The sequence below is a fragment of the Tachysurus vachellii genome, chromosome 4 (genome assembly GCF_030014155.1).
Source record: "Tachysurus vachellii isolate PV-2020 chromosome 4, HZAU_Pvac_v1, whole genome shotgun sequence".
Lineage (NCBI taxonomy): Eukaryota > Metazoa > Chordata > Actinopteri > Siluriformes > Bagridae > Tachysurus > Tachysurus vachellii.
The window spans coordinates 28,615,640-28,637,234 of NC_083463.1; the positions used below are offsets into that span (position 1 = coordinate 28,615,640).

At 40.9% G+C, this 21,595-nt stretch overlaps 3 protein-coding genes across 9 annotated transcripts in view; 2 read left to right on the forward strand and 1 right to left on the reverse strand.

The window, feature by feature from the left end:
* The window catches only part of rbfox2 (RNA binding fox-1 homolog 2), a 54,737-nt gene extending 47,849 nt beyond the window's left edge, over window positions 1-6,888 (reverse strand). For all 7 annotated transcript variants that reach the window (XR_009648384.1, XR_009648385.1, XM_060868766.1 and 4 more), the window contains exon 1: window positions 5,759-6,888. Coding sequence is in view for 5 of the 7 variants with exons in the window: in XM_060868766.1 (XP_060724749.1) it covers window positions 5,759-6,019 (261 nt within the window). In the remaining 2 variants the exon portion in view is untranslated. The remainder of the gene's footprint in view (window positions 1-5,758) is intronic.
* A 3,180-nt stretch (window positions 6,889-10,068) lies between these two features.
* On the forward strand, window positions 10,069-11,333 carry LOC132844785 (hydroxycarboxylic acid receptor 2-like). The gene is made up of 3 exons (XM_060868594.1): window positions 10,069-10,100; window positions 10,188-10,309; window positions 10,426-11,333. Coding segments are annotated over exons 1-3 (1,032 nt in total). The 5' UTR covers window positions 10,069-10,098.
* Window positions 11,334-16,671: 5,338 nt separating this feature from the next.
* Window positions 16,672-21,246, forward strand: LOC132844786 (P2Y purinoceptor 1-like). The gene is made up of 3 exons (XM_060868595.1): window positions 16,672-16,765; window positions 19,862-19,963; window positions 20,339-21,246. Exons 1-3 carry the CDS (start codon window positions 16,672-16,674, stop codon window positions 21,244-21,246), a joined length of 1,104 nt encoding a protein of 367 aa, XP_060724578.1.
* Window positions 21,247-21,595: the final 349 nt, after the last annotated feature.

The window sequence follows — 21,595 nt, forward strand, 5'->3', positions numbered from 1 at the left end:
GTTTCTATCGGCTCAAAGCACAGAAGTTTCTGAAGTTACAGGTGAAAGAGAAGCTGGATAAATTTGTCGTGAATTGGAATGAACTGTTAGCGGAATCAAAATGCTAATGCTAGTACAAACGCCTAACAGAGGTATTAAAAAAAACAAACAAACAAAAAAAAAAAACACACCTCTAAATAAGGGAGCTGCTGCAGCTTGTCGTAACTAGCAAGGCGCCATCTTGGATAAAGCGGAAATTTTTATTTCTTTCAAAAATCATTAATGCGCTCTAAAATTTTTGACAAGTGAGCAATGTCCTTTAACAATGATTATAAGCTAATGCTAATCTGAACCTGAAGAGATGAACATTGTTAGCGCAGCAGCAGGGAGTTCCCAGGTTTTGGGTTAGATGGGTTCCAGAGAGACGTAATAGGCTTTCCAGAGCACCATTTAAACAGCCTGGAGCACCACAGCACTGCAGAAACGGCCACACAGATACGTCTTTACAAATTAAGTCAGTCCTAAAGCGTGTGTGTTGCTGTAAATAGACAGAAAATCAGCATTTTACGTGCTGCAAAGTGCAGACCTTTTTTTTTCTCCTCGGAGCCAAACGATGAGGATAATGAACACTGACACGTGAGACTTCACAAATCTCAGCTCCGATGTGGACTTTTAATGCAATTAACCAAACTTTCCACAACGGGAGAGCTGACCCCTGATGCAGAGCCCTGAAGAATCTTTCTGAAGTCTTTCTTTTCTCCATCTAAAAAAAATAAATAAAAACACCACTGCACCGAGCTCAAGTTTCCATAGGCAAGATTCCAATTAATAAACTTCTGGGAAAATAAGGCCTCAGTGTTTTGTGTGCATGTGCGTGTGTGTGAGAGAGAGAGAGAGAGAGAATATACAAGTGAGTAAGTGAGTGAGCTCACTCCACAGTCTGTCGCAATCCTTTTTTGCCACCACACCCCAATTTATTGAACAAACCATGAGGGTCAAAGGTCAAGGTTGCCATGGATACACACGTGCAAGCAATCCCATAAAGGCAATTAAAGGAAGCCATAGGCTAAAACACAACACGTTATTAGCCTGATGCGGTCGATAATCAAGATTGCAGCACTCTGCCTCATATTGAAAGTGAGCCACTTGGGTTTAAAGGGATAAACGTTCCAGGCTTACACAACAGCGATTTCATTGGACTGGTGGAAAGGTTTATTTTGCACAAGTCGTCATAGTTAACGATGTATTATAAGGCTTGGATCTGAACCATACAAAAGATAATGCGAGTACCCAGCACAGAATGTGTGTAAACGAGTGTGAGTGTATCAGCGAATCGGCTATGTGTGTGTGTGTGAGAGAGAGAGAGAGAGAGAGAGAGAGAGGCACAAATCCACCCCCACCCATCTGGCTGGCTTCACCAGGGATCAGAGTGCTTAATGCTGAGACCTAAATGAGCGCAGATCTCGTTAGCACAACAAAAAGCTGCTTTACTGTTAGTGATAGGGCAAATCAGCTTGGCTGACCAAACAGCGGCGATCGCTGATGTAAAAAAAAAAAAACATTGTACGATGTGTTTTAAAGTAGTTAACTGTATTACAGACAGGAGACATTCCTGTGAGAAAACATTAGCATGGATTGCAGTTGAGACATGCGAGTTGCTAGCAGCTAATTAGGTCCCTGATATCGCTGAAATGTTGTCGGATTTAGCCGATATTATAATTACTGTAGTTAATGTTTCCGCTTAACGTTCAGTTATTTACGACGTCATGACATGCTAGTCAGCATGTGGTGCTAGCTGGGTTGTAAAAACTCTTTATTGATTAAGTGTTGTTCTCTAGAAGTTCCATGAATTTGCCTGAAATGTAATGAATACATCAACAAGGAGATGAGATGCGATGCTCAGAAATACTGTAATGGTGATAAATAAAATACTGCGGTCATTAATTAATTTCTCTTAGTGCTAGCCCACCGGAGTTGAAGGATCCTGAGGAATATGCTATTATTTTTAACCCAGGTTAAAGAACGTTTATTTTACTAAATGGTAAACACTAATAGCATGTACTTAAATAAATAAATAAAATTAAATTTAAAAAAAAGGAGTTCAAGATGTACAATTATAGTAAATAGCAAAAATTTTGTAAAATAAAGCGACAAAAAGGTTCAATGCCTTTAAATTTTTCCTTTAACAAATGTTGAAAATTGTAATCGCTGGCTAATTTCGAATAAGACTATGTGATTCGTACATTCTGATCTTTCGTTTAATGTTGTGGAACATCTGTAAAGCAAATAAACCTATTACTTCCGTCGTAACGGCTATAAACCTCATCAACAACGACTCCCATTTGTGACCAATCAGAATGGAGAATTCAACGGTGATGATATTAAAGCTTCTAAATTAAATTCTATCTGTGTGAAAAAAATCTGATATCATACTCCAAGCCAATCTTTAACCAGGTTTTACTTTTGTAAACGTTGGATTACATTACGCTGCTAGCTTTGACTTATTCGTTCATGACGGCTAACGAGCGCTACGGCGTTGCTTCGCAGCCATTCTGTCTTCAGGCTTAAATACCGACTGTACAAAAAGTTCTTCTCCAAAAATATATATACACACACATCTCTTTTTTTATAAATCTATTTTGGTTCTACTTTTCCATTCATTTATCATCTCCAAAAATGGTTGATTAACATCACGTGTCTAGATTATCCTACCGTGAACGGTTCAAACCTTAAAACTACTTAACAATTCAACAAACCGATTCGGTCACATATTGTGAGCTGTGTACATACGGTGATACTGCATTTAATGAGTTGGCTTTCTAGCCGCAGTGTGAATTATTTAGAAGTGAACACATGCTACACGCGGTTTGTTTCGTGATACAGCTTTTCTGTTGTTTAAATGAATTAACGTTAGCCACATGTCCAAGTAAAACACACACGCAAAACACGATCTTAGTTTGTTTGTTTTTTTTTATTGACATGGAGCGCTTTTTATCGATTCACTGTTGTGCTATTTTTTTAAATGATGAAACCTAAATCTTGTGAATAATCATATAAAACGTCATCGTGACGCTATTGCCGTTTCACCGAATGCTTTTAGACAATAGGTTCAGGTTCCACAAGGGTTACACAAAGGTCTGTTAAAAAATAAATTAATTTAAAAAAAAAAAAAAAAAAGGCCGGCCGTCTCTCGGAGCGTTTGAAAGGTAATCCGTAAATTGAATCCAGACAGACAAAAAAAAAAAAAAAAAAAAGTGAAACAGTGATGCAAGAGTTATTTTTCTGTGCTTGTGTTCAGCATATTTCACTCAGGAAGATTTATTGGATGTAAGTGATGTCAGTGTAAAAGGGCCTGACATCTGTGTGGAGTAAGAGGTTTCATGACGAGCAATCATTCTCCACTTCACCAGCCCTCCCTCCATTTCTCTCCCTCCACCTCTCGCTCTCGCTCTCTCTCCTGTTAATGCGAAAAATGACTCATTCTCCAACTCCCAGGTTTTTTTTTTTCTTTCTATCTAGCAGTAATTCACCTCCTCTCTCTCCTTTGCAGGCAGGTTTCCAGACGGCCATCTGAGTGCAGATCAATACCATTTTTGGGCTGCAGAGCCGCAGAGCTACAGCACCCCCCCTCCCCCACCTAACACACACCGCCACACATGCATCTCACCCCCGTCCATCTGCCCTGCATTGAGTATATTACAATCGGCAGTGTGTCTCACTACAGTTTGGAGAACCTTTAGCGCCATTAAGCCAGGACAACGAGCCATTAGATAGCACAGCTCACACTCTCTCTCACTCACACACACACACTCAGGCTCAATTACCCAGAGGCCCTGGCCTGAAGGAGGAGGGGACGAGAGCGTTTGAAGTCAGACAGATGAGGGGAAGGGAAACTAAATAATGCAGCGGCAGAGGAGCACTTTGGCGCGAGACGTCCTCGAACACTCAGGCAGATGGAAGACGTTAAGGCATAAAAGGCCGAGCCGGAGGAAAAACAACACAGCCGAGGCTATCTAAGGTAGCCGGAATGACTAATTGTTATTGTCTGCTTGAGTCTGAAGTTTGCGAGTGATGACACTAGATGAAACATCAAATGCTGCACGGTTGCATCGAGATGCCGAACAGACACGCTGGTCTGAAAACAGCACACAACATCCGGCCTCGGGTCTCCCAAACCGTAACCTACCCCACCCCCCCGACCCTCTTTCCTCATGTCTCCCTTCATTCTTGGCCTGTACCCTCCCCCTACTCGTCTGTTCACACACAAACACATACAGATGTAGAACAGATTTCAAAATCTCATGTTCCTTGCGTGTTTTTATGTAACTAGCACCAAGACGGAGAAAACCGTCTTCTCTGTCTATGTCTGTCTGCCTCGGATGTGCCGTGTAGCTTAAAAAAAAAATAATTAAATAAAATTCAATCGCAGACAATGCACATGGGGCGAAATGCCGAGGAAGAAAAGGCAGACATTAGGAATGATAATATATGAGAGGTTTAAATCCTCAAGAGTGCTGGTGCAGAATTCGAGTTGCTTATTTAAGGCGAGCACGCACGCTATGCGCTGTTTGGTTTCCTGACACTGTTTATTTAACATGAGTAAGTCCGTATGGAACAAAAAGGGGGCGGGCAGAAGGACAATACTATACTGTATGCTGACAAATTATGGCTGAATACAATGAATTGCAAAGGACAGAATGGAATCGTTATTGTTACTGACATTACAAAGCATTTGATTGGCTTGTACTGTTGATAATTCAATAATCCATCCTTGATTATGTCACTAGAATTAAGGAAAAAAGCTTCAATGATTTAGTGATAGAACCAAAAAACATAAAATATAATAAATATATACCCAATTAAATAAATAAATAAGGTGATACAACACTGCAGTATAAAAGTACCCTGAAGCATAAACTACTTTTTTTTAAATCAAGTCCAGACATCATTATACGTATTGCATTTAACCGCGTTTTTTTCCATACCGTCCATCCCTACACTTATACACAAAAGGCTCCTCGAGGCTTTTTCTGGATGGATAATGGATCTAGTTTCCTACAGAGGTTCTGCTTGGATTCAGCCGTAACAAATTAGAAATCTAATAAATAAAACACACTATCCTTGGGGCGTATTTTCTAGCTTATAGGGCCGACACTGTTACCTTTTTAAACATAGGAATCTGTTGACGTTGTACACAACATGCAGCCGTCGTAAGTAAACACCACCCAGGCAAGGTATTAAAAGGTGCACGCTTGATGGTCCTCAGCCCCCAGTGACAAGATATGGTACAGTATATGGTGTACAGTTCCTTTTCTCTCAGTCCTACCCTCATCCTTTGTTTTTGTTTTCACTGCGTGTTTGTGAGCCCTGAATGTGCCATGGTTACATATTGGCCTGTCTTCATTTACATTACATGGAGCATGTGAATGCAGAGAGATCCAGACCTACAAAGAACCAGTTAGCACACCACAGTCTGTATAATAACTCAGTACACACACAATCCTGTAGTCTTCCAAAGACAAAAATGTAGTTTTAGATGTCATTTTATATGCATGATGTGTGTGTTTTTAGGTTGTTCTCATGTTTTATTAATAAAAGCATAATGTGTAGATTTGCTTGTAAAAGAGATGATAATAGATGATTAAAGGTATAGATTTGAGGGCCAGTATTAAGATGTGCTTTTAGAGGTTAACCCTAAAGGTAAAAAAAAAAAAAAAAGGGGGGACTTGCATTATAAGACATCTTTAGCAGTGTGAGTGTGGAGCCTTTGTGCTCTTACCTGGCTCATGTCTCCTCCGCCCTCCATGCGGGGTCTCTTACACTCGGCCCCCACCGAGTCCCCGAGTGGTGCTGCAGCGGCTCCGTGAGCGTCAGGCTCCGGGTCGCCACGCTTCATCCCCCGCACCGGGTTGGGGCTCGCGCTCTGGTTCTGCGCCTGTGGGTTTTGGTTAGCGGCCGCATCCAAGTCCCTGTTGTCCCGCTCCATCAGTCCCCGACTAACGGGCAGCATGATGGACGCAACGTCGGTCGACATTAACATTGAAAACGCTCCGACGTCCTTTCCCCGTGTTCTCGCTTCTTCTTCTTTATAATAATCTTATTATTATTTATTAATTTATTCCCACAATTACCTGCGCATTTAAAGCTCCAACGCGCGCTACCAGATAATTATGATGATGATTATTATTTTTTTTTTATATCACGGTTTTTCCTCCCTTTACTGAAGCTTTGTGCCTTAAACACACGGTCTGTTAAAACGTCCTTTTCCAGTCGGATTGAATCTATGTTGCGATAATCAAAGCTCACATGAACGCGCCTGCGGATTTAATGTTACATTTGATTCCGAGTCGGTTCTCAAGGCCTAAAACGCACCACGGTGCAAGAGACAGATTGCAAAATATATTGTGTGGCATGAAGAGAAAAAAAAACCCTGTGCGGATAAAAAAAAAAAGAGCAACGTGGAGCGAAAATATTATGGACGACAAACAATGTGAGTAAAACAAAGGTTTAAGAGAAAAGCAGCGTGTTTTCGGAGTCTGGAGGCTAAATGCTAGGCTCCATATCCTACCTCAAAGGAAGGGCGAATTTTTCCCCTAACGTCCTCCTCCTAATCCTACAAAAAATTAGCCTGCGAGCGAGCGAGCGCGCGCGCACACACACACACACACACGCACACACACAAAAACCCTGCTCTTAAAGATGGCTGTCACGAGAACGCGTCCGAGTTCGCTGGGTCATCGTTTAGGGCTCCTCCGATCCGCCGCGGCCGCTTTTCTCTCAGACAAAAGGGAGTCGGAGCTGCGCGTGCTGCTCGGTGTCCTTTCTCTCCGTCCGCGAGCTCTTTCCCTCCCAGTCGGTTCGCTGTGTTCCTGCGGCGCGTGCGGAGAGGAAACCGCGTATTCCCCCCCCTCACTTACTCACCCGCGCGCGCGCTCTCGTTACAGTGGAAACCCCCCCTCTCCCTCTCTCTCTCTCTCTCTCCCTCCCCCTCTCCCTCTCTCTCCCTCTCCCTCCCCCTCTCCCTCTCTCTCCCTCTCTCTCCCTCCCCCTTTCCCTCTCTCCCTCTCTCCCCGCGCGCTGCCCCCCGTTACTCCACAGTGCTGCCGCTGCTCTCTGCAGTGCTTCTTGCTTCTCCTCTGGACTGCGTCAGATTTTTGTCCTGGAACAAATCAATGGGACGAGCAACCTTGAATGTGCACATACAACCGAGTACACACACACACACACACACACACACACACACACACACACACACACACACACATGTATGTAGATATGACACTGATATCGTATGTAGATATATATATATATCCAAATATATAAATAAAAATAAACTATTGTTATGTAACCATAAACAATTAAAAACAATATATAAATAAATATAAACAAATATATAAATGTGTAGATGTACGTGTGTGTGTGTATATATATATATATATATATATATATATATATATATATATATATATATATATATATATATATATATACTATTTTATAACTAAAGATAGCTTGTATAAAAAATAAGTAGTTTGTTAGTGCAGCAATTTTAGTAATTTGTGTGGGAGAGCATTCATCTATAAAAATAGATAATAGATAAAAAGTATATATATATATATATATATATATATATATATATATATATATATATATATATATATATATATATATGCCATTTGTAATCATTTTAGTTTATTTTTCATCTCATAGCTATATGCATGTATACTTCTACCTTCTAAATAAATGCAGGCTTTCCACACAAGCCCAAGATTGATATGTTTCAAAACAAGGACCAAGGCATACAACTGACTGTCATAGCAGCTAGTCATAGGATTAGGCCTAGATATGAAACCTGACCTCTTCCATTTTCAGCACATGACATTTTGCTGTGTATAGCCTTGCCTGAGGAAATAAGAAGATAAATACTGTTTGCTCCGTTACATTTTTGTACATAATAATAGGCTACAGTGTTTAGGCTGCATTGTGTGTGTGTGTGTGTGTGTGTGTGTGTGTGTGTGTGTGTGTGTGTGTGTGTGTGTGTGTGTGTGTGTGTGTGTGTGTGTGTGTGTGTGTGTGTAAATCAGTAAAAGGCTGCAGTGGTTGGAAAACCTAAGTCTGTGTTATAGGTTTTGATCGCCCCCTGGTGGTCATTGTACGCAATTGTCTCAACCTTGGAAAACCACACAATGAACGTCATTTGTTTTACTTTAGGCCTGTTCAACAGTTTAGTGCTAAAATAAGGTCCGAATCACTTCCTGTTTCTGTGTCCACTTTGGGGAAAAGCACTGGCGTCTCATATTCTCCATCTGAGAGGAGTTTAGTGTACATACAATCTCTCGAGAAGTCTCTCATGTACAGAACAACAGAACAGGCCTATTAATAAGAACTTTTTAATAAAAAAGACTTTATAATATGTGTGTGAGTGTGTGTGTGACCAAAATACTACCCCCTCAATATTTGTTCTGTGCATCCAGTTGTCATTGCAGATGTCACATTGACACAAATCTTGCAATAAATCCCAGTCAAGTCGAGTTCAATTCCATGTTGTAAGACTACAAAATGTTGAAAAGTTCACATGAATGTGACTACTTATGCACAGGTCAGTATATTTTTATAAGCCCCAAGCTTTGACAAAATGGATAGTCCAGAAAGACATGCTGTCTGATGTGGGTGGGCTGACAGACTGCAACGCGTTTTATCCATGTGGAATTATAGCTCTTAAAGTTTTTAATCAAGCAGAGACTGCTCCCCGGATGGCTCCACACAGTGCCTGGTGAGATTTAATGGGGAACTGATGGAGTGAAGGACTCACACAGAGCAATGCAGGCATAAGTACTTCTTGGAAAGAAAGATACCTGAAAATTTAAAATGGCAAAGATTTAACATTAATACCCTGGGGCACAAAAACACAAAGACTTTCAGATAAGAGCTTGTAAATTATTCTCAAGTGATGCAAGAATCTAAGGTTTTGCATTAAGTTTGGGTGAACATGCTAGTTTAAATGCTAATGACTGGATCCACATCCATTCATGGTGAGCATAACAATATGCTGTGAGGAAAAGTAACGATAATTATATTGTGTTGTATATCACATGTTCCAAACCTTTTGTATTATTTTCCTATAACAACACTAACGTTCCTTATGTGAACGACGTAAACATTAAAAAGTAAAAATGATACGGATTGGACAATGAAGCTGAAACACCTGAAACTAGGGCCTCTTTTTGTAACCAGCAACAAACAGATACATGTCCTGCACAGTGACTAGAGGGATTTTCAGCCATTCCTCTTGCAGAACATTGACCAAGTCACTACATGATGCTGGTGAAGGAAAACGTTTCTTGACTTGCTCCTCCAAAACTCCCCAAAGTGTCTCAATTATATTCAGATCTGGTTCAACTTCACTTTAATGTTTCAGTTTCATCATCTAATGCCGGTGTGCAAAAATACGAGGCGCACACACACACACACTCACACACACACTAATCAATTATAACATTAAAACCACTGGCAGGTGAAGTAAATAACATTGATTATCTCATTACAGTGACACCTATCACAGCGCGGGATTTATTAAGCAGCAAGTGTAAAGACTCCCAAACAGGGTCACGTGAATATCAGACATTAATTAAGTGTTTGTTTTGATATTTTACTGTAGAACATCACAACCGTAATGCTTGATTGAAATTATAGAAGTAACCTATCAAGTGAATAAACCCTATAGTATGCATCATTATTTACCACTTCATATTAATCATAAGATTTCACTACATTAGTTTATATCAAAAATATAAAGGAAATGATGAACCCTCAATGTTCAACAGAGGTTTTTTAACAATTTTTAGAAATAAGATCTGAAAAACATCTGACTCTTTTCTGCCCACTGACTGACTCGTTCGTCAACAGAACTCCAGCTCGGAATCTGCTGACTGGGAGAAACATGTATTGGTAACATGTTACATTAGATTTACACATTTCAACCTTGCATCACTTGTTTACTCAAAGTTCTGCTGTCTCCCCACAGTTACATCACTGGTACCGAACGCTCCCTCCCATTATGGGGCATCTGTACCTAAAGAACATCCAAATGAACAAGATCTCAAACGACCAATCAGACTGATGTACCATCTTTAAGTGTTTTCTTTTAGTTAAAAAAGTACTGCGCTGATTGGTCCTGATGAAGATGCCGTGACTTGATCTCCCTCTAGGATGCGCTTATACCAGGGTTCCCCAAATGACAAGGTGCTAAACAGAGGAAGGGTCAAGCCAGAACGAATACAAGACGACGAGGCACGCTTCTGTAACAAGAGCAGTTTGGTGATGGAGAGTGGTGAGTGATCCAAATGCCTAAAGTATTTTTTGGGGAACCTTTTGTAGATGATTGTGCATCAGCTTGATTATATGGATAATAATTATGTAAAGCCAATCTCTGTATTTTCTTTTTAGGTCTCAATAACAGTGAGATGAGTAACTTCTCACTACCCCCAAACGTTACGGATCTTGGTTGGCATCAACCACTTTGGTACAAGTACGAACAGTGTGCCGTGGGTCCGTATGCCTTCATCTTTTACTTCATTGTCAAAGTTTTTAACCTGGCCTTGGGATTCCCCGCCAACACGTTGGTGATGTGGCGCATAGCAAGGGGCAAAAGTGAAGCTTCCACGTCCGACGTGTTTATCTTCAACCTAGCCGTAGTGGATGCTTTTTTCTGCCTGATGACGCCTGTAGATCTGATGAACCGCCTGTATTTGGACAACTGGGGTGTCTGGAAGTTACAAAATCTTTCCTACGGAATGAAAGATACAACACCACTGTTCTTTACCTGCATCTGCTTGGACAGGTACATGGCTGTCGTGCACCCTATAGTGTTCACAAACATCCGCGATAACCGCATACGCATAGGCATCTCAGCCTTGGTATGGGTGATGATCTTGGCTTATGCTATCACAGAGAGCATTTTAGGAATACCGAGTGTGACCAAGGTGTTCATAAGCCTCATCTTGACTTCCTTCTTCATCATGGTCTTCTGCAACATATCGATCATCTGGGTGTTGCGCAAGAGTATTGCTGGCAAAGAGACCATGAACCCTGTGAAGAAGAAAGCCTTTAAAATGGTGGTCATTCTGCTGGCTATCATTGTCTTCAACTATTTGCCACCAGTGGCGATCATGCCGTTTGCCTCCACTTTCACGTTTTTCCAGAGGCACTGCCAAATCAGTGTATCGATCTACTCTATCATGGACTTGAGCAGCACAATTGATCCGATACTTTACATCTCCAAGACGGACAGAAAAAACTTCTACTGCTGTCTGAAGGGAAATGCAAACAACCCGGAAAAAAATGTCAATGTGTAAAAAAAACTAACAGTCAATATCTAGACTCTAGAATTTGCAAGCAAGAGATTAGAGATGAGGGTTATTATTCCAATCGAACTGCTTCAAAGTTAACCATGTGATTCAGATTCAGATCTAGAACCATACATCATAGGTTTGCACTGGAAATTTAGTTTAAATTTGATTCTAAATCACTCTCTCACTTACTCATTTACTACCGCTTATCTCAGGCGTCATCGGGCATCAAGGCAGGATACACCCTGGACGGAGTGCCAACCCATCGCAGGGCACACACTCTCATTCACTCACACAATCACACACTACGGACAATTTTCCCGAGATGCCAGTCAACCTACCATGCATGTCTTTTGACCAGGGGAGGAAACCGGAGTACCCGGAGGAAACCCCCAAGGTACGGGGAGAACATGCAAACTCCACACACACACACAGCAGAGGCGGGAATCGAACCCCCAACCCTGGAGGTGTGAGGCGAACGTGCTAACCACTAAGCCACCGTGCCCCGATGCTTAATCATTATAGATATAAATATATTTCTATATGTTTCTATACAGCCCTGCAATGGGTTGGCACTCCAGGGTGTATCCTGCCTTTATGCCCAATGACGCCTGAGATAGGCACAGGGTCCCCGTGACCCGAGGTAGTTCGGATAAGCGGTAGAAGATGAATGAATGAATGAATGTTTCTATACATTTCTTTTATATTTTACCAAGTTGGAAAGGCTGTTTAAAACACCTTACAGCATAATTTCAGACACAGAACTTCACAGAGGCATGGGTTTAGAGACTATGTATTGCACAATACATTATAACTACGCTTTGCTACCCCGTCTATATACCACAAAGTTCTAGTTTGCAAATAAGTTTGTGATAATTGAAATATAGAAAAGACTTCATATTTGAAACTTATGGCTCATGCGTCTATTGATGTTAAACTGGAGTCATGAACTCTACCATTATTCTGCCATAAATTATAGAATAAATAATTTTGCAGAATTAACTTTTGCAGATATTACTGCCTTATTCTTACACATTTACACAGAAAACATATCTCCAAATATAGCAAGAAGAGCCCAATTTTGTTCACAAAGATGATCTTATAGATTTTATAGTACACTAAGACAAATATTAATATACCACTCTTAACATCACATATTAACACCTAGCGAATTGAACTGCATCTATAACCACAATCAAGTTTTTTTTATACAAGACAAAAAAGGTGTATATTTATATAAGAATACATACCTTGGTTTTCCAAGACCTTTTCGATTCCCCTCCATCATCCACACTGATGTTAACCCTGTTTCTCTGTGATGACGCCATATATCCAGTAACATAAACCTGCTCTAATTAAGTTGTTAATGAAAACGTCTAGGGATTAATTACGAGGTCTTCGAGAGGCAACACAGGTGGGAAAAGCTGGTAATTGTGTAAATTACGTGGTGCTACCTGCTTAATTATCTCTGCGAAATAATTAGTTGTGTCTTGGCAATGCCAAAGTGCAAAATTATTGTGCTGGATTATTTATTTGTTTATTCTTTTCAGAATGTTACTGCTACTTTGCATGTCGCATGTCGCATATCCATATATCTATATTATTTGTTTAATATCATTGAGAACACAAAATAATGTTGAATGTTTAGTAGATTAGTAGAGTTTAGTAGAAAAAGACATAAGTTTCTAAGTTTAAGTTGTTTTTTGTACAGTTCTGTGAATTTTCAAGAACAATGATACAGGAAAAAATCAAATAGTAAAAATAGCATCTCAAACATACACAGATACACATATGCTAAAACTATTATACATTTGCCACATTACATACAGTTATCCAAACAACCATGAAAGATATGAAAAGGATTTTGATTTACATTTATCTCTGTAACCTATTTGTAACCCATTGCCATCATTAGCTGTGCATACAGATTTGCTTAAAGTAATCATGTCCCATGGGAACAGCTGTAAAAGTTGCATTATATTCAGGGCCCAGATGCAGGTGTGGCAGAGTGCACGGAGACAGAAAATAGATAACTCTAAAGCCCTAATCCCTTGCCAGTTTATATTCCTATACATGGAGCAAATATGCTAAATCTGGGCTGCTAGACCAAGTAACCGACTATGCCACTCCGGGGGCCTACTACCAGGGACATACCCTTCACATTAAATTCACAGGACACACAGGCTTGCAACTGTCAAAATCTTCACCACGAATGCACAGAAAGGCACCACTCTTGCTGTAGCAGGCACCACTCTTGCTGTTGCTAGCCAATTCTGAAGGGAAATAAAACACAAATAGGGTTTCAGACAAGCATGCACACACTCACTACAATTCGATCTCATCAAAAAACACAATAATCAATTGCCATCAACAAAATTAATGTTTTTGTCGCTGGAAGCACCACAACCAACTACTACAACGGCAGTTTCAAAGCCTAAATAAACATCACAAAATTAATTTGAGAGAGAGAGAAAAAAAGACTAAATGAAGGCAGGATGCCCAGACACACTGGCCATTACTGGCCGGACGGTAAGGAGTGCTGTGGGACTTACCCACCTGGTAGAGGCTGCACAACTGCTGAATCAAGTTGGACTCAGAATTACGGCCCTGGAATGAATCCCCCAGGAACAACTCTTCCAATATCCACTCTTCCAATAAGACACATGCCACAGTCTCTCAGCCCGCTGATCACAAGTGGGTACTGCCACAGTGAATTTGTTAACTGTCATTACAAACACATTCTCCTGCCCAGACTAGGACTGTTCCAACACTGTAAAATCAATGGCCATTATCTCATTTGGGCAAGAGGCCAATAAATGCCCCATATAATTTCGGGAAACTGGTGGATCTTTGGCTTGCTGAAACCGCTCACAATCCTAAATCCAGTGGGTAACATCAGCCAATAGGACAGCTGACATACCAACTCAAGGGTACATTCAGTGCATTGGTGACCATTGCGCTGATGTAACTTTGTTAATACTTCAGACTGTAAAGTCACTGGTAGCACTAATTGAAGCACCACTTCACCACCATCAGGATGGAAAACCCAGTACAATAGGCCCTCTTGCTCCACCAACCAGTCCCAATGTCCAAGAAGTGTAGCCACTGACTTAGGTAGAGGTTGCCACTCTTGTGGCCTTCCATGCTGCCAGAACTTTATGGCTTCCCCTATGACTGGGTTCTTCTGCTGCAATACAATAGTTCAGGCACAGAACGACTTGGCCAAGCCTGCATGGCCCTCATTGTCAACACCTTAAATGATTCTATAGCCACGGTTCACCTCAACAGATCAGGGACTACTGCTCCTGGGAAACTACTCTCCTTAACACAATATAGCAGAGACAGATACTGATTCACAAAATCCAAAGAAGCCAAGTCAGACCCCCACCTCTGCTCGGTAGCCCCAAGCTCTGCTGTGGCCAAAAGACTCAATGGATTGTTATCTGTGTGTACTATGGCTAGCATAAGCTATAGGTCTAACCTTGCCGTTAACCTCTTGTGACCTCCTCTTGGCATCGACTTCCAATATAAACAGTCGCGGGATGTCTGCCTACACTAGGAGAGACGTAGTGGTAAGCTTCCATTTTAGGGACTGAAATGCATCCTTGCATTGTTCCGACTATGTTGCTCCTGACTCCTGACCACACTTGGCCCTAATTAGTTCGGCCACTATTTAACCACCAACCTAGCAACCCTTCCACAAAATGCTGAGAGTAGCTAACGACACCAAAAAAGGTTTGCAACTCTGACACCATCCTTGGTTCGGGCCACTGATCCACAGCCTTGACTTTACTTGGGTCTGTTGCTACTCCCTGGGATAAAATTACATGGCCCATATTCCTTACCTCCCCCTGAAAAAAGGCACACTTCCCCAATTTTACCTTGAGGCCTGCAACTCGTAGACACCCACACCATCTTCAGTCTCTTCAGGTGTTGTTGTATTAATGAGGAAAACACAATGCTAGCATTCAGATATAACAAAACAGATTGGTGATGCTGATCACTAAAGAGTCGCTACATACATCGTTGGAAGGTGCTTTTAGCATTACACAGACCAAACAGCTTACGATTCCTTTCAAACAGCCCAAAAGGTGAACAGAAGGTAGTCTTGGGGCAATCAGGTTCAAAAACAGGGGCTTGATTATACCCACTGACCAAATTTAAAGTGAAAATACAGTGGGCACTTGTCAATGAATCTCTAATGTTTCCTCAATATGAGGCAACAGAAAAACATTCAAGTTTTAGAATTGAACTGTCCCAAATTTGTTTTGCATCGAGTAGCTAGCTAATATGATTTTTTTATCAGCTTATATTCAGATGGTAGAATTCGTCTATAGCGCTGTTAAACCGGAATGCCGTTGATTAATGGGTTCTCATGGGAAAGGAAGCTAGTTAAACACAGGTCCCCTTCATGAGTTCAGAGCACACTATCATACTGTTGAAGAAGAGCCATAACCTGCCCTAACCTAATCTCCACCCAGTAGCCCCCCTATATCAACTGCCTCAATTTGCTTTAAAACTGACATAGCAGAAGCATCTCAAAAAGCTATTTTAGCATTCCTTAAAGAAACTTTGGTGAAGACAACAGGTAAATCCACCAAATACACTTCTTGCAACTTACCTATGACCATAGTGTTGTAGAGGACTACATCAATGGTGCCAACGGTGACTGCAGGCACTGAAACAGTACCCCCAGTTACTCGCACCAGGGAAGGGGAGGGCAACAGGCCCCTGGGCAAACCCATGAACAAGGACAAACAAGTGGCAGTTACAAATGGAAAATGACACACTACACCCTAATACCTACACATTTCCTCCACAATCTAAAGCATACATAACCTGTTGACAGTCTTGGAATGCCTCATGAACTTTTGAATCCTGAGTCACAGGTGGTAGCTTAAATAAAGTGGGCACAAAAGGCTCCCGGTAGAAGCAAATAAGCACATTCATTCCCAGTAACCCTAGCAGTAACCCACAACCAGAAGCTATACTACCACACAATTCAATATCCACCCCAAGATTACCAATATCCATAACAAGAGTCCATTAGATGCTCAGCACAGCAGCCAAGGACAAGACTGCAAAAGATCCTGGCTCCAAGGTTCAAATCTCAGCCGAAAACAGCTCTTTGTTAAAGTGGACACCATAAACTAGTACTGATCAAATAGGGTATTGGGACACTCCAATATTAACAAAAAGATCGGGTGGAGGACCAAACAGGTTACCAATTGATTACCATCAAAAAGACGAGAGCCATGAGTGCCCCCACCAAGGGACGCTGGATGATGACACAGCAAAAGGACGTGACTGAGGGCAATCATTCACCATAACACTCATGAGCAGAATGACCTGGATGTTGGCACCATCTACAAATCACTGGAGCGGAATGAGACGAATGACCACATGCAAAGGAGGTGTGATTATGGGCCAAGGCTCAGGTAAGCTGATCTATCTACCGTTGCTGCTGATGCAACAGCTCCCACAGCTGGCTTAATTCAGACAATTGACCACCACCAACCAAACCATGGACCCAAATCCCAGGACCTCCCTGAACCCCATATTGTATCTCGCTTAACACAGGTACTGACTGACCCCTTGCCCCACCTGGCATCCCCTCTATTTTCCAGTGAATTGCTTTCCCGCTGACCTCTAACAACTTGCAATGGGCTGGCGTGCTATCAATTGCTTCAACTCTTGACAAAAAGCATTATCAGACAAGTAGTCAACAAATCGATCAATTACATTAGCATTTGAAATAGGATCAGGCGAACAGCTTTTCACTTTCTCAAAAAGGAGAACTTTAATAATGTTTCCCCATTGTGTTGCCAATGTGAGAAAAAGACTTAATGAAGACTGTAACACAATGTATGACTCTGCACACACATATAACTCATGCAAAGCTGAGATAATTTCATCTGGATCACTCTTATCAGCACTTGACCCATACTTAATATAATATTGGTCCTCCCCTTTGAGATGATCAAACAAGAAAAAGGCCTGCTTGGTGGGCACTATATTACATACACGCATACACGCATTCAATGATCCACCATTACATTTTGGATAGCGTCAATCTCATGGAATGAACGCAAATCGTTAGACAGCGCCTACACTCATTTCTGCTGGCCGCGTTGTTATCGGCCATGCTATATTAGCAGAGCCTAGGTCAGGATCAGGCAACTCAACTGGTGTCCACTCCTGCCACAGTCTCTCATTGTCTGTTTGCAACTGGGCCACCAAATCCCTCATTTCTTTCAGAAGATAAATAAATAAAGTTTGCTGTGTTTTCAGTTACATTTCTGTACACAATAATAGGCTACAGTGTTTATGCTGCACAGTGTGTGTGTGTGTGTGTGTGTGTGTGTGTGTGTGTGTGTGTGTGTGTTTGTGTGTGTGTTTGTGTGTTTGTAAATCAGTAAAAGACTGCAGTGGGTAGAAAGCACGGTCTCTGTTATAGGTTTTGTTCGCCCCCTGTTGGTCATTGTATGTAACTGTCTAAAGCTTAGAAAATCAGACAATGAACATCACGTGTTTTACTTTAGGCCCGTTCAACAGTTCAGAGCTAAAATAAGATCCAAATCATTTCCTGTTTCTGTTTCCACTTTGGGGAAAAGCACTGGTGTAACAGTCATCATGTTTTTCATCTGTTTTTTTTAGTGTAAATACAATCTCACAAGAAGTCTCTTACTGTAAGTACAGTATAGGACAGGCCTATTATTAATAACGGAAAGAAATCATTTGGAATTAACAGAGACTGAGCAACATTTTTAGCTGTAAAAACAGTATGCTTTTAGCTGTTTTAGTTGTTTTTTTAATAGTGTGTGTGTGTCTGTTTTTCAATGCTGAGTCATCAGCTTCATTATTAGGACATTTTCCAAACCCCAAACAGACAGAATTTCAGTCTGGAAAAGTGCATAATACAAGAAACATCCATTACAAGCAAGGTAGGAATATCATCAACTACAGCGGTTTGTACCTTTTCACCTCCCTTTAAATCTGGAACTGAAATGGTCTTATTTTCGATTTCATATTATGAATGCATATAAAATAGACCAAAATACTGACTCAGTGAATAAATATGTACAAATATAAATAAAGCTGTGTTTGTATCAATATTTACCACCTCAAATTGTGTTCCAGTACATTCAGTCACATTGACAAAAATCCTGGCATAGAATCCCAATTAAGTCAGTTTTTAATTCAGTGTTGTATCACTACAAGATGTTGAAAAGTTTAAGGAGGTGAATACTTGTGCACAGGTTAGTTTTTATAAGCCCCAAGCCCCAAGTCTGATGTGGGTGGGCTGACAGATGGCAACACCTTTTATCCATGTGGAATCATAGCTTTTAAAGGTTTTAATCAAGTAGAGACTGATCATTGCTCCCCAGATAGTCCCACACGGTGCCTGGTGAAATTAAATATGAGGTAAATGATGGAGTGAAGGACTCACACAGATGAATTCAGGCATAAGTATTTCTTGGGAAGAAGAAGACTAGAAAACTTGTAAGGATGACAATGATTACCAACATAAAAACACAAAGAAGAGGCAGATAAGAGGTCAGAACAGTGGCCAGGTCACTACATGATGCTGGAGGAGGAAAATCTTTCCTGACTTGCTCCTCCAAGAAAAAAAAGTGCCTCAATAATATTCAGATCTGGTGACTGTGCAGGCAATGGGAGATGTTCAACTTCATTTTAATGTTTCAGTTTCATCATCCAACCCCTGTGTGTACAAATACACACACACACACAGATCAGCTATAACATTAAAAACGTCTGTGAAGTAAATAACATTGATTATCTTATTACAATGACACCTATCACAGTGTGGGATTTATTAGTCAAGTCCATATATAACCATATATAGCTGATGCAGTACACAGTGAAATGAAACAACAGTTCTCTAGGACCATGGTGCTACAAAAAAACGACATAAAGCTACATAAAACAAGGTCTTAAATCCTAGCCACATAAAGTGCAACATGTGCAGCCTAGTGCAAGAGTGCAAGACAAGGACAGTGCAAACAGACCGTACAGTAACAGTAAAGACAAACAGTACAAGACAGTCACTTCTTATAGTTAATATGCTGGAAGCAGGAAAAACTCCCAAAGATCACGTCAATATCAGACGTTAGTTACAAGTGTATATATTATATTTGACTACAGAACATAACAACTAGAATGCTTGGTTAAAATTATATAAATAACCTATAAAATGAATGAACCCTATTGATTTCACTACTATTGATAACCCAAGATTTCACTACATTAGGTTTTATCAAAAATATAGAGGACATTATAAAAACCACACTATTTGACACACTGCTTTATTTTTTAAATAATTATGAGGAATAAGTGAAAAACTCAATAATCTCATGCCTCTTTTCTGCCCACTGACTGTCTCATTCATCAACGGAATACCAGTTCAGAATCTGCTGACTGGCAGAAACATGTATTTGTAACATGTTACATTAGATTTACTCATTTCAGCCTTGCATCACTTGTTTACTCAAAGTTCTGCTGTCTCCCCACAGTTGCATCACTGGTACCGACTGTCCCTCCCATTATGGGGCATCTGTACCTAAAGAACATCCAAATGAACGCGTCCTCATGCGACTTGGACCAATCAGGCTGGCGTACCATCTTTGGCTGCTGTCTTCTTGTTGAAAAGTGCTGCGCTGATTGGTCCTGACGAAGATGCCGTGAATTGATCTCCCTCTAGGATGTGCTTATACCAGGGTGCCCCAGATGACAGAGTATTAAACAGAGGAAGGGTCAAGTTGTGGTGTGCAACGAATACAAAACGACGAGTCACGCTTCTGTAGCAAGATCAATTTGGTGATGGAGAGTGGTGAGTGATCCAAATGGCTAAAGTTTTTTGGGGAACCTTTGGTAGATGATGGTATCAGTTTTGGTATCAGCTTCAATATATGGATAATTATGGTGTAAAGTAGATTGCATTAAGAGAAAAGGATGAACAAACCAAACCAAACTCTGTACTTCCTTTTTAGGTCTCAATAACAGTGAGATGAGTAACTTCTCACTACCCCCAAATCTTACAGATCTTGGCTGGCGTCAGCCGCTTTGGTACCAATACGAACAGTGTGCCGAGGCTCCATATGCCTTCATCTTTTACTTCACTGTCAAAGTTTTTAACCTGGCCTTGGGATTCCCCGCCAACACGCTGGTGATGTGGCACATAGCAAGGGGCAAAAGTGAAGCTTCCACGTCCGACGTGTTTATCTTCAACTTAGCTGCACTGGATACATTCTTCTGCCTGATGACGCCTATAGAACTGACAAACCGCCTGTATTTGGACCACTGGGGCATCTGGCACTTACAGCGTTTTGCCTATGGAGTAAAAGATACAACGCCGTTGTTCCTTACCTGCATCTGCTTGGACAGGTACATGGCTGTCGCGCACCCTATAGTGTTCATGAACATCCGCGATAACCGCATACGCATAGGCATCTCAGCCTTGGTATGGTTGATGATCTTGGCTTATGCTATCATAAAGAGCATTTTAGGAGTAATGAGTGTGACCAAGGTGTTCAGCAGCCTCATCCTGTCTTCCTTTTTCATCATGGTCTTCTGCAACATATCGATCATCTGGGTGTTGCGCAAGAGTGTCGCTGGCAAAGAGACCATGAACCCTGTGAAGAAGAAAGCCTTTAAAATGGTGGTCATCCTGCTGACCATCATCGTGGTCAACTATTTGCCACCTGTGGCACTCATGCCATTTGCCTCAACCTACACTTTCATCCAGATGAACTGCCAAATTAGCGTCTCGGTCTTCTCTATCATGGACTTGAGCAGCACCATTGATCCGATACTTTACATCTCCAAGATGGACAGAATGAACTTCTGCTCCTGTCTGAAGGGAACCGCAAAAAAAACGGAAATAAATGTTAGTGTGTAAAAAAACAGTCAATTTGCAAGCAAGTTATTAGAGATCAGGGTTATTATTCTAATCCAGCTGACTTAAGGTTTAATCCTGTAGTTCTGTACATTGTCATTGTACAATTCATATCCAGTGTGTGATTCATAAATTACGGTATGAAATTTACATCATAGGTTTGCACTCGAGCTCTGTTTTTGTTTAGATTTATCGAACAGTTCAAATCACTATATATAAATATATTTCTATATGTTTCTATACATTTCTCTTATATTTTATCAAGTTGATAAGGCTGTTTAAAACAGCTTACAGCATAATTTTAGACACAGAAACTCACAGAAGCACAGATTTAGAGACTATTTATGGCACA